This window comes from Monodelphis domestica, chromosome 8 (assembly GCF_027887165.1).
Source record: "Monodelphis domestica isolate mMonDom1 chromosome 8, mMonDom1.pri, whole genome shotgun sequence".
NCBI lineage: Eukaryota > Metazoa > Chordata > Mammalia > Didelphimorphia > Didelphidae > Monodelphis > Monodelphis domestica.
The window spans coordinates 33,725,696-33,743,513 of NC_077234.1; the positions used below are offsets into that span (position 1 = coordinate 33,725,696).

A 17,818-nucleotide genomic window follows, 5' to 3' on the forward strand; every position below is an offset into this window, starting at 1 on the left:
AGGCCACAAGTCCAGTAGAATGATCAGAAGAGAATAGCTTCAGTTATTTATCAGTAAAAGGGTTTATCTAATGGTGAATTATGCCTGAGAGCTGCTACTCAGTCAGTGATAGGATTATAGCATCACAGAAAGGAAAGAGGTTGTTATCTAGTTCAAAGCCCTCCCATCATTTTCTATAACCCAGTCTCACTGGGGAAAGGGTGTGAAGAAGGAATCTGGGAGAGAAGTGGACTTAGCTAACTAAAAGAGAGGAACTGAGGGAGGGCAAAAATCCACTGCATTCTATTAACCCCTTGAAGGGAAAGAGGAGAGGGTTTTTGGAGGAGAGATCAGAGGATCCTGAGTTTTATGCACACACATGCCCACATTTACACAGAAACACACATATCATGTATATAATTTAAATGATATAGCTATACACATAAAATATTTGATATTATATAACATGTATATATTTATATATGTATATATGAAAGAGTGAAAGGGACCTTAGTTGGGGCAACTAGATGGATCAGAGGATAGGGAACCAGGCCTAGAGACAGTAAGTACTGGGTTCAAATTGGGCCTCAGCTACTTCCTAGCTGTGTGACCCAGGTTAAGTCACCCGACTTCAATTGCCTAGCTCTTAAGTTTTCTTGACTTGAAATATATATTTAGTATTACTTCTAAGACAAAGTGAGAGAAAGTTGACAGTTTGAGAGAGAGAGCAAGAGAGAACTAAAGAAAGAAAGAGAGAGTCTTAAAATTTCTCAGATTTGTGAATGTTAAAAATTCTCAGACTCTACCTTAGAACACTTGGTTAAGACCATTCCCCATTTTAAACAATGAAGGTACTTGATCAGGAATGTGAGAACTCTAACATTACTCCACCCATACTTAAGCATACTTTAAGGGAAAATAAAGTTGTAAATTCCTTACTGAACAATGAAAAGTACTTAACCCATACTTAAAGTGAAGCAAAAACCCTTAAGCTAAGTATATTTTTGGATCTGATACAAAGGGGTGCTAAGTACCTATGAAGGTCAAATTAATCACTAGAAGGTCAGGCAACTTGCAAACTCGCAAGAGGCAAAGAGGTGTAAACTTACTCAGAAGTTTTAGTCTACCCAGAGAGGTTGAGAGCTGAAGAGGATGTGAATTAAGAATGGTCAGTCCTGTGAAAATGTCTGCTGTGATTGGTAGATGTGAGAACTTGGGGGAGGTGACATAGGAGAAAATTCTCTTTAAAAGGAGGTCAGAAAAACCTCTGAAGGGTCAGCTTGCCAAAGATAATTGAAGGGCTCGGTAGCTGAATTTAGTTGAGCTGAAGAGCTGAACTGGTGGGTCTCTCTGAACACTAGAATCCTGCTTGGCACAAATCTTGTGGTGAGTGGATTAAAGACTGACTGATCTCTCTCTTAAGGTTTAAGCCTAGGCTGGCATAGGTTGGCCTAGCCCTTTCCTCATTATTTCCTCGTACTCTCTCTCTCCTTTTCATTAATTCCTTAATTTGTATTAATTAAAATCTCTATAAAACCCAGCTGACTTGGGTATATTTAATATTTGGGAATTTTTCTATGGCGACCACTATATTTTTTATTTGAAACCATATTTTTACAGTCACAGTTTATAGCAACCACTCTTTTTATCTGTAACAAGAGAGAGAGGATGGAGGGAAAGACACAGAGAGAGACACAGAGAGAGGAGGGAGAGAGAGACACAGAGAGAGGAGGGAGGGAGAGACAAAGAGAGAGGGAGGGAGGGAAAGAGAGAAAGGGAGAGGGATAGAGAGGGAGAGGGAGAGAGAGAAAGAGAGAGGGGAAGGAAGTGAGGGAGGGAGCGAAAGAGAGACAGAGGCAGACGGAGTATGAGAGAGAGAGAGAGAGAGAGAGAGAGAGAGAGAGAGAGAGAGAGAGAGAGAGAGAGAGAGATGGACAGAGATAGAGACAAAGGAAGGAAGGAAGGAAGGAAGGAAGGAAGGAAGGAAGGAAGGAAGGAAGGAAGGAAGGAAGGAAGGAAGGAAGGAAGGAAGGAAGGAAGGAAGGAAGGAAGGAAGGAAGGAAGGAAGGAAGAAAACTCATTTAGTCTACTCTTGGTTTCTAATTGACAAGGGCTTAGAGAAATTGTGACTTGTCCATGTACACAAAGAATAAGTAGCAGAAGCAGAATTTGAATCTTGCTCTTGCATTCCAACTCCAGTAATCTTTCCACCACACTTTGCTGCTTCCCAGTTTTCTTCTCCTCAAACCTATTGTAAAATGGAATGGGATAGGGCAAGCTTGGAGTATCTGGACAGGGAGATGGGGTTCACCATCAGGACTTCAGCATATTAATAGCAATTAAAACAGGCAGGTAGATAGTTCAGTGGATAGAAAGTCAGGTCTGGAGATGGGAGATTGTAGGTTTAATTCTACCAGGCACTCCCTTGCTGTGTGACCCTGAGCAATATACTTAACACCTGGCCCTTACTTCTCTTCTGCCTTGGAGCCAATATACAGTATTGATTTGAAGATGGAAGGTTTAGTGCTCTTTTTTTTGAAGTGATTAGAAGAAAAAGTGAGTGGGAGTGGAGGAGAAAGGAAAGAAATAAGTATTTATACAGCTATTACTTTGTACTCTACCAAGCATTTTTTACAGTTAGCTCATTGGATCTTTCTGACAATCCTGGGAGGTAGATATTATTATTATCTTCATTTTATAGTTGAGGAGGTTGAGATAAGTAACTTGTCCAGGTTTACCCTGGAAATACATGTCTGGGTCCAGATTTGAACTCAGGTCTTCCTAACTCAAGACTGAGCACTTATTCCACTGAACTATCAGTTGCTTCTGTAAAGTAGGTGAGACATATTCTTCTCTTTGGATTCCTCTGTGCAGAGTAGAAGTAGAAGGATATGGTGTCCAGCAGTATTTAAGCTTACTGACTGAGAGAGAGAAAATAGAAAAATTGGAGAAACTCAGTATGAATGTGTTAATTGATGAACAGGACACACACAACAGATTCTGAGCTGGAAACATGATGTGAAAACTCCAAGTCGCCTAGAAAATAAAAAGGTTAGGGGCTGATTGCTTAATGTAATCACTTATTAGAAAAGCTAACAAACAAACCAATCACCCTTATGTCTCCGGGAGAAAGAGAATCAGTTCAATGATTACTGAATTGACCATACTTTAAATCTCATTCACTTCCATTGGCAGTCTTAGAGCTTGTGTTGGAAAAAATCCTGGGACTACTTTGCCATAATTGAGTCTCATTATTTCAGTAAGAAACATCTAGTCCAGCCCCCTCATTTTATACATAAGGACCAGAAGTTTGAGCAAGCAGTAATATGTTGAGTGATTTCCTCATTCTGAGACCTCCCAGGGCGAATTTTCTTTCTCTCTGCAGTGTTAACATATTATTAAACATTCAAAGTTAATTATTATACCAATAATTGATGTTTATATAGTGCTTTAACATTTGAAAAGCTACACACACACACACACACACACAGTCACTTATTCCCTATTCTCAGATTATCCACTTTGCCATTCATACTGGCCTATGGCTCAGAGGAAATTTTGTTTGGGGGTCCAGCTGTCCCCATTGCTAATGGCTATTCTTGGATGAATAGAGAAGGTAGGTGGCAACGTAGATAGAGCACCAGCCTTGGAGTCAGAAAGACTCATTTTCCTGAGATCAAATCTGACCTCCAACATTTATTAGCTGTGTGACCTTGGGCAAGTCACTTAACCCTGTTTGCTTTAACTTCCTTGTCTATAAAATGAGTTAGAGAAGGAAATGGCTAACCACTCCAGTATCTTTGCAAAGAAAACCCCAATGGGGTCCGGAAGAGTCAAACACAACTGAATATGGCTGAATAGCCATCCTTGGAAAGGGCGTCTTTCCCTCATTTTAAATTCTATCCCAGTTATCTTGCCTCCAAAGACAGAATCCTTAGGGGGGAAAAAAGGACCTTGATGGCTGCCAGCCTCACTGCATTGGGTAGGAAAGAGTACTATTTGGAGCCAGGATAGGTGACTCTAGTATAGCAGAGAAGTTTCAGGCTGTAGGAAAAGAATGCCAAGGCCTGCAGGTGAAGATGCCTAGAAACCATGTGTGGAATCCAAGGACAGTGGGATTGCTTATGGTGAGTGATGACTGCCTGAAAATGGGCCAATAAAATAAAATATTCCTCTCTAAAAAATAGAAATGAATAACTTTCTGGCTAAGGGATACTCAGAGCCCATCTCCCTTGTTAGCTGCCATGTAAGTCTCTCCATATAGACAAAGGCTACACCGAAACACAAAGGCTTCTGGGTGCCCATCCTTCTTTCTATTCACATTGCAGTAATGGAAGGTCCTCCACCCTTCTAGTGTCTTCCATATTTTCAATTAGACGTAGAAGCTCTAGGATGAGCCAAGAAGATGGTTCATTCTCAATGAAGTATTCCTGCATTGCTGGTTGAATGGTTGGCTTCAGGACCTGCCTTTTGCCATGAGGCTAAGAGTCCAGTGGCTTTCTGCTGCAGTGCCATATTTCGGTAAAACATGAATCTTTACACAGATGGATGGGCACAGGGGTCTGGACATGGTACATATCAACCACGTGACCCTATAAATATTGGACGCCACAAATACATGTACCCTGAGAATGAAGGCTAGGACAGGGTAGCACCCACCAGATGAAAGGAAGCACCCTTGCCCTGTTCTTGATTCTTCTCCTTTAATCTTTGCAGCATGGGGAAGGAGAGTCAATCAAATAAAGTATTTCTCTCTGTTCCCCTATTCCCAAATTTGGTTAGTCAGTCAGTCAGTCAATAATATGCCAGGCACCATGCTAAGTAACAGCAATACAGAGACCAAAAAGATGGTCCCTCCTCATAGCCCATAATTCAGTAGAGGAACTCACAGTCTAATGGAGGAACTCATAATTTAATGTGTTGGTCCTACTGGTGGCAATCAGACCGAAAAGACACCTGCCAGGGCACAGCGGAAAACACAAACGGATTTGGAATTCAAGGACCAGAGAGTTGGTTCCCAGCTCTGGTGTGGACTGTCTGCACAATCCCAGAAACATCTCTTCTCTCCTCTGGGGCTGTTTCTTCATCAAGAAAATGATGAACTACATGGTCTTCCAGCAGCTAGCTGATAGAGGGCAGGACTTGCAGGAAGATTCATGTTCAAATCCCAAACCAAGAGATTTCCTAGTTGTGTGAGCCTGGGCAAGTCATTTAACTGTCTTCACTCTCAGTTTCTTCATCTGTAATATGGGTCTAATAAATTGTTGTGAAGATTAAATGAGATGTTCTGTAAAACATCATCTTCAACTCACATGTATATGACTGCATGCATGTATATGTATGCATGTGTGCATGTATATGCATGGACATGTATACATATCTATTTCTGCATGTGTGCATACATTGCATGTATATGTACATACACATATAGGAATGAATATTTAGACAAAAACATATCTACAAGTATAGATGCAGTTATATCTAAGTATAACTGTATATCTACAAATATAGATATATCTATATAAATATATCTATTACTATAGATGTGATATATTTATATAAAATGTATATCTATAAATATAGATAAGATAGATATAAAGATCTACTAATATAGGTATGATATATTTATATCTAAATATATAGTTATATATTTATATCTAAATCTAAATATATAACTATAATTATAGATTTTTAACATATACATATAGGTATATCTATATCTAGATATTCACATATGAATACATTAGAATTTTTAATTTAGTTTACTTAGTTTATATTTTATTTATTTATATATTATGTATAAATTATTGTAATTTACAAATTTCTCATTTGTTAGATATTATACCTAATACCCTATAAATATTGTGTCCTGCTCATTCTAGTCTTTGATGCCTCATCTTCTATGCCCTACTCCTTTGTCTCTGTCCTTCAAGGCTTCCACTTTGGGGATGCCCATATTGGATCCGAGATCCTCACGGTGCTCGAGGTGACCACCTACCTTTGTGAAGTTCCATCGCTGGATGAAATGACGGGCCACATCCCTCGCAGCCTTCCCGTGGACCACAGAGCCGATGTCATGCCATGGCATTCGAGGCATGGAATACCTGTCAATGAAATCTGCCCAGGCACATCAGACAGAAGAATGACAGTGTCAGAAGCCCTGAGTCCAAAATCTTAACCATTTCATTTCTACAAGTTGTTTCCCAGTTCCCTTTCCCATCTCTAGATTCTTGCTCCAGTGGTCTCCTCCATTTGGAATGCCCTCCTCCTCCTCATGTCTGCCCTTCCCTCCCCCCCTCCCCTTTCTCCCTCCTTTCTCTTCTACATTGCCCCGCCCCCCACTTCCACTCTGCCTTTCACTATCTCCTTGAAGACACAGCTGAGATATTCCCTCCTCAACTGGGGATACTCCCACCTTGCATTTGTGCTACTTTGTTTCCCCTATTTGCTTTTCTGAGTATTTGCTCTTTCCCCCCAGTAAAATGTAACCTCCTTGAAAACAGAGGCAATTTTGTTTTCTTTGTGTTTGTATTCCCAGCCCCTGGGGCTGTGTTTCTTGTCCTTCAGTTATGTCTGCCTCTACCTGAACCTGTGGACACCATCCATCATCCATGAGGTTTCAGTCATGTCTGGCTCTTTGTAACTCCACTGGGAATTTTCTTGGGAAAGATACTAGGGTGTTTTGCCATTTCCTTCCCCCAGTAATTTTACAGATGAGGAAACTGAGGCAAAAGGACTTGCCCAGGCTCTCACAGCTATGAAGTATCTAAGGTAGAATTTGAACTGAGGCCATCCTGACTCTAGACCTGGTGCTCTACCCACTCCACCACCTAGCTGTCTGTGGCCCTGCAAGAAAAAGGCCCTTAATGACTATTTGTCGAATTCTTGAATTGAATTTTCTTGGCTCTGATGTACCAATGCTTGGCTCCCACCAGAACAAGTAAATGGCTCTTTAATGCTATTCTTTGAAGTATTTTATATTTCCATTTTTCTCCTTTACATAATCGTAGATAATCACCCACCAGGCTACAAAATTGAGCACACGCTAATTATCTTAGGACTCTGTGCCTTTTTTTTTACTTTTATCATATTGAAGTAATGGTAGGTCATTTATGAAGTGCCATTCATTTTTCCAATTAGACAGATAAGCCTGAGATGAGCTTCAGAGATGACTCATTCTAACAAAAGGAAAATGAGGCTTTTTAAAAGACTGAATTAAATCAGAGTTGATCACTTAAAGAATTCCATCTTCAGGGAAATATGACTCCTAAGATCAGGAAGGTAGAGTTGGAAGGACCCTTTGAAGCCATTTGGTCCAGTTCCTTCATTTTACAGATAAGGAAACTGAGACCTGGAGATGATTAAGTGTCTTTCCCAAGGTAACACAAAATGTAAACATCAGATGTTGATAACTGAATCCAAATTCTCCAATGCCAGTGCTAGGGCTCTTTCTGAAGTTACATTGTGACTAAAAGACTTAGTGACAGGAGTTTGGTAGAAATATACTTTTGGGGGGCAGCTGGGTGGCTCAGTGGATTGAAAGCCAGGCCAAAGACAGGAGGTCCTGGGTTCAAATCTGATCTCAGATACTTCCCAGCTGTGAGACCCTGGGCAAGTCACTTGACCCCCATTGCCTAGCCCTTACCGCTGTTCTGTTTTGGAACCAATGCACAGTATTGACTCCAAGATGGAAGGTAAGGGTTTAAAAAAAAAAAAAGAAATATACTTTTGTACATAGAAACCATGTAATTTCTTATTGGGCAGTAATTAGGTGGCACAGTGGATACGGCGCTGAGCCTGGAGCCACAAACATAGAACGGGCTACCTCTCCTTTGAAAGATGATAGAATTGTCTCCCTGAAGGTTTTCAAGCTTAGGATAGCTAACCACCTGTGGGGTAGGAGACACCAGCTTTTCCTTTTGTGTGTGTATTGTCAGGAAGACATGTCTCCCAGAGATCAAATCCGGCCCCAGACACATACTAGCTGCGTGACCCTGAGCAAGTCACTGTTTGTCTCAGTTTCCTCATTTGTAAAATGGGCTCGAGAAGGAAATGGCAAACCTCTTCAGTATTTCTGCCAAGAAAACCCCAAATGGGGTTACAAAGAGTCAGACATGACTTAAATGACTGAAAACCACAGCAATTTCTTACTATCAACATAGATCTATGAGAGAAAGACTTGATTCTGCTATAATAGGAACAAGAACCTGTGGCAGGGTTGTGCTAGCAAGTAACAACTGGCTCTCTGGGGTGGAAATGCCCATGTGACACACTTTTAAGTTTAAGTGACATTATTAACATTTTCTCCTTCACTTTCTTAAGTCAGACAATCAACAAAACAGTAAACGAAGTCTTGTAGTTTTTGTGATTTCCAAGATGAAAATCTAACAACGGTCCTTTGTAGAGTTAGGAGCTTCATCTCAGTTTTGAACTAGGAGACTCCAGTTAAAATCTTGCTTCATGAATTTAGTAGCTCTATGAGCAAATAACAACCTCCCTGATCCCATTTTCCCCAACTGCAAAATGGGAATAATAATATTTGTATTTCCTATCACAGTTACCATAAGAAGGTATTTTGTGAACTTTAAAACACAGGATGGGCTGTGATGCAGAATTATTTGTATACCCTGTATATAATGCCTCAGAAAGACTATTAAAAGACATTTGTTGAATTAAATAATTCTGAATTGCTAAATGAGATGATCTCTTCAGGATTTGTACCTTCCCACCTTTCCTCTGCCCCTCAAATATCTCTGTATTCACTTTAGATACAATTATATTGGCAACTAGATGGCACAGTGGATAGATATAATACCAGGGCTGGAGTTAGGAAGACCTGAGTGCAAATCCAGCTTCAGATACTTACAAGCTGTGTGATTCTGGCCAAGTCACTTGATCTCTGTCTGCCTTAATTGCATGAACTACAAAATTGAGGTGCTAATAATAGCTCTCTCCCAGGACTGTTGTGAGGATCAAATGAGATAATATTTGTAAAATGCTTAGCATATTCTTGGCACATAGTAGGCAATTAATGAATGCTTATTCTTTCCCCTTATTACCTTTATGTATGAAACCCTACAACTTTCCACTGTATCTTTTAGAATCAATGCATTACGTTGGAAAGAACACCAGCTCTGGACTCAGAGTGTCTGGTTTTGATCTCATCTCTATTGCTTACTACTTTGAGTAAGTCTTTTAACTTTCCTGGGTCTTGGTTTCTTCATCTGTCAAACAAATGGATTAGATAGTTTCTGAGGTCCCTTCTAGCTTTTAATTTGTCATCTTATTCCCACATCACCCAAAAGATTATGCTCTCTATAGAATATATTTGGATAGAATATATTTTATAAAGAATATAATCCAATGGATATATTCTCTATATATTTTAGTAGAATATATTCTCTATGTAATATATTCTGATGAATATAGTTTATATATCTTTTTTTAAAACCCTTACCTTCTACCTTAGAATCAATACTATGTATTGACTCCAAAGTAGAAGAATTAGTCAAAGGGGGTTAAGTGACTTGCCCAGGGTCACACAGCTAAGAAGTATCTGAGGCCAGATTTGAACTTAGGACCTCCCATCCCTAGGCCTGACTCTCAAGCCACTGAGCTACCTAGTTGCCCTCTAGCTTATATATCTTTTGATAGAATATATGATATTTTATAATATATTCTGCTCTGATATATTTATATTCTATTTAAATGTTCCAATGAATGTATTTTGTATATGACAGTCTGATGAATATATTTTACTTATATTCTGATGGAATATATTTGTCTTTGACAGAATATATTTCATATATAATATATTTTGATACAGCATATTTTTCCTTGATAGAATATATATTTGTATATGGCATATCTGGTGCCTTATTTTTGCATATAATTGATGGAATATATTCTACATATAATATATTCTATATATAAGCTCTTTGAATTCAGGAACTATATTTTCTCTTGGTATCCTGAGGGCTCATGCCAGCCAAAAGCAAGCATTGGCAGAGCCTTTCCAACATGGACTGGCTTCAGCTGGACCTGATGACAGCTTGGGTATCTATAGGTTTTTGGCCAGTCCAGTAAATCTGAGAAAGTTCATCACTTATGAAAGCTCTCTAACTAATGTGTGGATGGGATTGCCATCAGCATCAGTGGAAGGAATGCTCAAAGGGCAGTTAGACTTTTGAATGTGTAAAGTCCAAATGTTAAAACCTTAGTAGCAAATGGTACATTTGTAGATCTGTAGATCTGACAGAGGGAGATCAATTTAGACTTAATTATCATATTTTTTCAAGATCTTTTTAAAAATACTCATTTAGAATTTTATGTAGTCATCATGAGGTCAAGGAACCTAAATTTCCGCCCCCCCCCCCCAGAAGTCCTACTGCTGTGAATTTCATCAGTGTACCAAAAATCAGTATTAATCCGGGCACTGCTAATTAGCTGCATGACAATTAAATAATGTAGTATAATGTCATTAGGATATAAGGTCAGTTTTTGAAGTTTGTCCTTTGAAGTGGAAACTGAAACTACACTTAAAGCTGATCAGGGGAATATCTTTTTACCAAAATCAAAAGAGATTCAAAAACCTCAGTGACTATGAGAATATTTACCTGTGTACTCACTTTTGGGTATGCTCACTCACTTGAGTACCTGCCCCCATGCATACCGGATCATGTCAGAAATTCTAGTACAATGATTGTCAATAGTGCTGATTTAAATGAGGTGAAACTGGTTGCTTGATTTATCACTATTGTTTTGTGTGTGTGACTTTTACCAGAAAAAAAAAAAGCATATCTTTTCATCATAGGGTGATTTAAGAAAAGACTCACAATGTCGACAGTGTTACAATTTAAGGAGACTCAAAGAGTCCAGGTTTTATCAAGTGTTGTATTATAGCAACAGGAAGCAGAAACTGTTTACAAGTGACAAATTCCTCAATTGTAACAACTTCCTCTATGCTCTTGGTTTTACGCTTGTATTTCGCAACTGGATCTTTGTGTTCATAGTATCAAACCACATGTTGAATGTGATATTTTCATGGAAATTTGTAACATGTAAAAGATTTCAAATAAAGTGAGATGAATTTTAAAGAGGAAAAAAAAAATCCTATAAGGAGAACTAAAGAAAGTCATAAACTGAAGCCAAAATCCATACCCTGATTCCTTCTCCAGGTTACATCAGACTGAAGTGACACTCACCAGCAAAGGGTTTATCCAGCTGAACCCAGTCTTTGAAGACAAAATTGCAATAGTCCTTTCCATGCCAGAATCGAGTTTCCCCATGGAGTTCACCAACACCTGTCTGCAAACTACGGATGGATCCGGTGTCTGCAAGATGCAGCAGAAAGAACATTTTCAGAGGCTCATTCATGCAGGTCTCAGAGATGGAAGTCCTGTCTCTGTGTCAGGCAACCCTTACTCTCAGGGTTTTTCAACTTTTTTATGTCATGGCTTACCTCCCTTTCCCAATCTGGTACTCTGGTAAAGCCTATGGACTAATTCTCTGAATTCTTAAAAAAATAATTGAAGGAGACACTAAATTTCAATTAGAGGTTAGTGAAAAAATAGAATTTTTTCATTCAACATCAATGGACCTCTTGAGGATGCCTGTGGACCCTAAGATAAGAATCCCTAATTTCCATAAATGATGTCACTGAAGAGGGAAGGCAGTCTTGGAATTCAGAGGTTGGTAAAATTGGGGATGGTGAAGTTTAGCAAAATTAAGGGATTTAGAGTATTGTAACTCTCAGAATAGGTGCAGAGAAATTTTAGAGTAGATAGAGTCCCCAAGAAGGAGCAGAATAAAATTTTAGTAAAGTGAGGTAATCCCAGTAATAATGCCTGCTATTTACATTACTATAATTACTCAGTGTGATATAACAGAAACAATCCTGGATTTGGTTTCAATTTCTAGTTCAACCAATTACCAGCTGGGTGACTTTGGATAAATTACTTATTCTTTCTGGGATTAAATTTCTACATTGTTAAAAAGGGGAGAGGAGGGATGGAGGGACTTCACAAATTGAACTTTAAGGTCTTTCTGGCTTTTCTATCTATGATCTCTTTTCACTAAAAAAAAAAAGGTTGTGAATTAAAATGCTGATGAATAAAAAAGAAGCCGTAAAGCTTTTACAAGCTCATAAAAGCAGTGAAGTAATTGCCTCTATTTAAAAAAAAAAGTCTTCCTTCCTAACTTTCAGTCCTTCACTCAAACTGTAGGACTTGAGATTTGATAGTCAGTGATTACTGGAGTATTGACTGAATCCATTCTATTGAATTATCAATGAGGTTGCTAATGTCTTATAGAAGCAATAGTTTTTCTAGTTTTTTGTTGTTTAGAAATCACTATTTGGAAGCATAGGATCAAATGGGGGAATTATTAGATAACAATAAAAGAAAGTAGATTAGGAGGGGAAAAAATTAATTCAGAGGCAAAGATGGAGTTTTCTCAACTAAAAAGTATGAAATGACCACTAGATGGAGTTTGTATTTATATATATGTCAAAATATAAAGACTTTATAGGGGCAACCGGGTGGCTCAGTCTGGCCTCAGACCCTTCCCAGCTGTGTGACCCTGGGCAAGTCACTTAACCCCCATTGCCTAGCCCTTACCACTCTTCTACCTTGGAGCCAATACACAGTATTGACTCCAAGATGGAAGGTAAGGGTTTAAAAAAAAAAGCAGACTTTATATACCAGAATGCTAGTCCTAATGCCTACCTGTAGCCTGGTGGTGCTAATGAAAATTTATGGCAGCAACAGACAAAAGCATATGGCAGCAGCAGTAGCACAACAACATAAGGTGAAGATTTTTTGCAACATTTCTATTGCAAGGGTTTCCAGGACTATGCCAGAGTCCGTGGATTGAGATACATGGCCATGGGAGTTTATAGTGCATATAGAACAGAAAATCAATCTGTTATGGATTAGGGAAGAACTATATACAGCAGCCAGGGTAGCTTGAATTAGACAATGATGGCACCAATTAAAATAATCACGGAAACTACTTTAGTATTTAAGTCAAATACGCACATCCTTTAGCACATCTACAGACAACCACATGTTAGTGGAAAGTCAAGTCAAAACAGAGAGGCAGAGTAAAAAAAAAAGATAAGCATTGATCTTGGAGTTAGGAAGATCTATATTCAAATTATGCTGGCTGATAATGGGCAAATCATAGCTAGTGTCCCAAACAATGCTCTAATGTTAAGTAATTACAAGGTAAACTCTAAGTTAGGGGTTAGCTGGGTAGCTCAGTGGATTGAGAGCCTAGCCCAGAGATGGAAGGTCCTAGTTTAAATCTGGCCTCCGACACTTCCCAGCTGTGTGTCCCTGGGCAAGTGACTTAACCCCCATTGTCTAACCCTTACCACTCTTCTACCTTGGAACCAATACACAGTATTGATTCCAAGACAGAAGGTAGGAATTAAAAAAAAACCAAAAAGTCTAATTTAAAAGCAAGACATTAATGTGTGTTGAGGGAAGAAGTTTCCACACTGGGAATTTCCCACACTAATACAAAATTTGATTTTAAAAAATCAAAATGAATATTTAAATGACTATAAATTATTTCAAATATTCTGTCCCACAACAATTGGCACTCAATAAATGCTTGAATTAAATTGCTTCATTTCTATAAGTACAAATGTGAAAAATACATTTCTTTATCAACCTGTATCTCCACTATAGAAAACAAGAAATTTGGTTAGAAATAAGAACCCCCCCAATAAAAAAGACTAATTAAAGGTTAAACTCAAAGGAAATTCTCCTAGTAGAATATAAGCTCCCTGAGGCTAAGGACTGCCATTTTTATCCCTATCACTTCGCCCAGGGCATGGTATATGATAGGCAGTTAATAAGTAAGTGTGTGTGATCGGTTATATCTCACTATTTCATTTTAATCCAACAAGGAGAATTTATTCTGAATCTGTAAATTTAGAAACATATGCACACAAGAACATATGTGCACAAATATTTTAAAAGGTTAAATTCAGTCAAGCAGTTATTTGCAATGAAGCATGTACATCAAAACATCTCATTTGATCCAGACAAGCAGATTCTCCCTGACTTTGGCTGAGAGTCATTGCCTGCACCATATCAAAACACTTCTGGTTTGTCTTCAGAAGAAATCTCAAATTCTTTTTTCCTTTCTCTTCCTTTCTCTCTTATTCCTCCTTTTTCCTTCTTTCTTTCTTGCACACACATAAACGCACACTCTGTTATAATTTAATAATTGTATCTTCCTTCTATAGTGACTCCATAAGGGCAAAGATTTGCCAGAGGGAAAAAGGAAGGACTCCAGTTAAAGTCTAGCAGAGCCCCTACCCCAATGGGCATGCAATAAATTAGTGGCTGCTGTTGTTCTAAATTATCTTTATCTCTGCAGGAACTTTTCACGGGTGCTGAATAGACTGGGGACAATCAAGAAGGTAAAGATTTCAAAACACAATTATCTTTTAAGGTCAACTTGCCCAGAATGGAGTAGGACATCTCCTAGCATAACTCATCTCTATCTGTAATGGAAAAGTATAAGCTCCTGTCCATGTTTCTTAATACTTTCCATTCGAATTAATATTAATTAATAATAATTAAATCCAATATATGAGTAATGTGGCTTTAAATTCATATATGATCTCATCTGACCTCAGCCTACAAGCAAGACTGTTCTTGACCTACTCAAAACACATGTGGTGAAATATAAGCCCTGGATATAAAGATCTTAAAGTGAGATGCTTCCCCTTGACTTTTGTACAAGAGCTAACTCTCTTGGTTTTTCTTTTATCCTATGCTCCTGTTGACGTTGGATGCTTGTTTTCCTTATTGGCTCTTCTTCCTTCTCCCAGGGTCTCAATGGGGATAGGTCTAAAGAGTCCGGCTTTGATGCTCTTCTCTTCCATTACTCTTTTTGTCTTTGTCTCAGTAATCAAGTCAGTCAGTCTGTCTTCCTCACTATAAGCCCAGTCCATCGTCTCTCTTGAGTTGCAAGCCTTAATTTTGACCGCTATGTCCTGTACACATCTCATACTCAACATGACCAAAGTGTAACTTCTTATCTTTCCTCCACAATCCATAGCTCTTGGGAGCTTTTCTATAATGAGAGCACCATTATCCTCTCTCACCCAGGTTCATGAACCAGGCGAATTCCGTGACTCCTATTCTCACTCCCTCCATCATCCAGTTTCTATCTCCACAACTCCAGTGACTGAGCCGGTCTTAGGATAGTGTTGTCCCCATGGGGCCAGATAGTCAGTTTCAGGGTAGAGCAGGCCAGAGAGTGAGCCAGAGTAAAAATGGGTCTTCTCAGAACATAGCATTTCTAGACAGGAATTCACCAATCTTTGAGTTGCCTAAGGTTGGTGCCATCCCTAGAGGCCAAGCAACCAGTATGTGAGTAGAATGGGCCAGAGAGAGTCAGAAATAGAGTCAGGAAACACTATTGTTAAGGAATCCATGATTTACTACCCACTTCCAAACCTCAAGTATCTGACAGTCTAGAGACTGTACTCTGACAATAATCCTCACATTTAAAGGCCACGGAATAGTTGCCCCAGCTCAAGGTACTAACTATGTCAGTATTTTTCCACTAAAAAGAAGAGCTCATGAGCCCCCACTGGTGGGTTTGCTTTTACTTTAGTGAAGCAGAAGAATGAAATCAAAGGTATATAATAATATTCTAAGAAGATTTTAATTTTAATTTTAATTTTAATGTGGGTTCTACCTGGTACAGGGACTAGTCTGTGCTTACTGAAGTTTCTGTAGCCTGCCCTAGTAATACTTTTATATTGTCAGAGACTTTTAATTGAGAAATTGAACCCTTCAGCTAAAAAAGGTTGTTTCTCTTTACTGGTCACAACAAATACATCCATTCTTGCTGAAGCTGAGAAGTTTAGCAAATTGTTTCTGAATAAAGGCGCACCCATAAAGCAATTTTTTACATAGAAAAATATAAAGCAGACTGAACTCCTGAAATTATACAACTGAGGGGGAAATGACAGATGGAAAATAACAGGAGGAAAGCTTGATTTAAGAAACCACAGTATTTTTTACAGGAATCTGCCATGGTCACTAATCACCTATTAGGATTAATTGCTTTACAGTCGAGTTTTCTGAATGCTGAGCCAGCAGGAGATTTCACAAGCACATTCCATCTGATTATTACTCATCATCAATAAAAACAAATGCTTAAAATATACTATGTGATTAATTTATTAGGCTATTGTGCATCCAATTAAATCCAATGCTGTAGAGCAGCCAAGCAAGTTCATACCTGTAAAAAGAACTTGTTTCTCCTAACTTAGACTGAGAAGACTTGATTTTAAGTCTAACTCTGAACTCTGTGACCTTGGACAAGCCACTTTTCCTCCATGGACCTCATTTTCTTCACCTATAAAATGAGCTATAGTAGATAGCATCTAAGGTCCCTTCTGGGTCCCAAGATAAGATCTTACGATCAACTTTAGTAAGGAACCAATTTTAAAATCTTAGACAATATGGTCCATATCTAGCTTTGGGCTTTATTAGGTTAACAATTTTCCTTTTTTTTTTTAAGGGAACAGCTTATTTCCCAGTGTGCAAAGGCAGTACTCCTCGATGTCAACTCTAGGCAATTGTGTTGCAGAATCATAGTATCATAGATTTAGACTTATAAGAGACCAAAGAGGTCATAAAGTCCAATCCCCTCACTTTAAAGATGGGGAACAAAGAGCTACCCAAGGTCTTACAGGTATAGAGCTCAAATCTGAACCCAGCTACCCTGACTACCGTTTGGATGCTTTTATCCACTCAAGCCAACATCTGCTCACCATTTATCATCAGTTGAAGCCCATACATAATATAAAAAACACTTTATTTATTGTTAAATCCTTACTTTCCATATTAGAATTAATATGGTGTGTTGGTTCCAAGGCAGAAGAGTGGTAAGGGCTAAGCAATGTGGGTGAAGTGACTTGCCCAGGGTCAAACAACTAGGAAGTGTTTGAGACCAAATTTGAATCCAAGACCTCCTTTCTCTTGATCTGTCTCTCAGTCCACTGAGCCACCCGGCTGTGCCCTAAAGAATGGTCTTTAAATAAACATTGTTACTGACTCCTGTCCTCTTGGATCCATGCTCAAATCTCCAAGTTCACCCCATACCTCACTTACTTTCTTCTTCTCTTCATGGTTCCCAGTCACATCCTTAGCAAGCTCAATAGCTGTTTTGATAGCTCATCAACCATATTTCTTTAGCCTTCCTGTCTTTGGATACAATTACCTATTCTGACATCAGCTGAGTGCAAGAACCAAGCCATCATCACACCACGTCAATCAGCCTAGAGATCCCTGTGGTTGGTTTGGTTTTTTGTTTTTTTTTGCAACCCAAGCTTCTCTTTCCACTCATCCCCAGCTTTGAGTCCTCATCCAAAGCTCCGGTAACTGGCTGACTATCACACCAACCCAGCTCATTCATTTCCTCCTGACTCCAGTGATTCCTCACATCCATTTAGCTTACCATGGTCTGCAATCGGAATGTGGCTCTCGCCAACATCCTAAAGGAGACTAATGGAGAAACACGGCTGTTTGTGGCTAGAGAAATGAAAGCCCCTCCTGTTCTAGGCCAAAATATTATTTTAGAAATGCCCATTCAAATCTGTCTCCAACAAATATTCCTTATGTGACCCCAAACAAGTCAGTTACCCTCTTTTATTGAGCTTCAAGCCATGCTAAGACTTCTAGACCGCATTACAGATTTACAAGGGAATACTGAGGAAGTCACAGATCCTGGAGATGTTTCTGGCATGACAAACTCATGGAGGCAGGAACCATCTCACACATAGGTTGGTTTCTCTACAAGTAAC

General features: G+C 38.9%; 1 protein-coding gene across 4 annotated transcripts in view; it reads right to left on the bottom strand.

Annotated features, from left to right (window-relative positions):
* The window catches only part of PLD1 (phospholipase D1), a 272,434-nt gene that overhangs the window by 72,771 nt on the left and 181,845 nt on the right, over window positions 1-17,818 (bottom strand). For all 4 annotated transcript variants that reach the window (XM_056807220.1, XM_056807222.1, XM_056807221.1 and 1 more), the window contains 2 exons: window positions 11,184-11,312; window positions 5,978-6,096 (listed from right to left, as the gene is read on the bottom strand). In XM_056807220.1, the coding sequence (XP_056663198.1) occupies window positions 5,978-6,096; window positions 11,184-11,312 (248 nt within the window). The remainder of the gene's footprint in view (window positions 1-5,977; window positions 6,097-11,183; window positions 11,313-17,818) is intronic.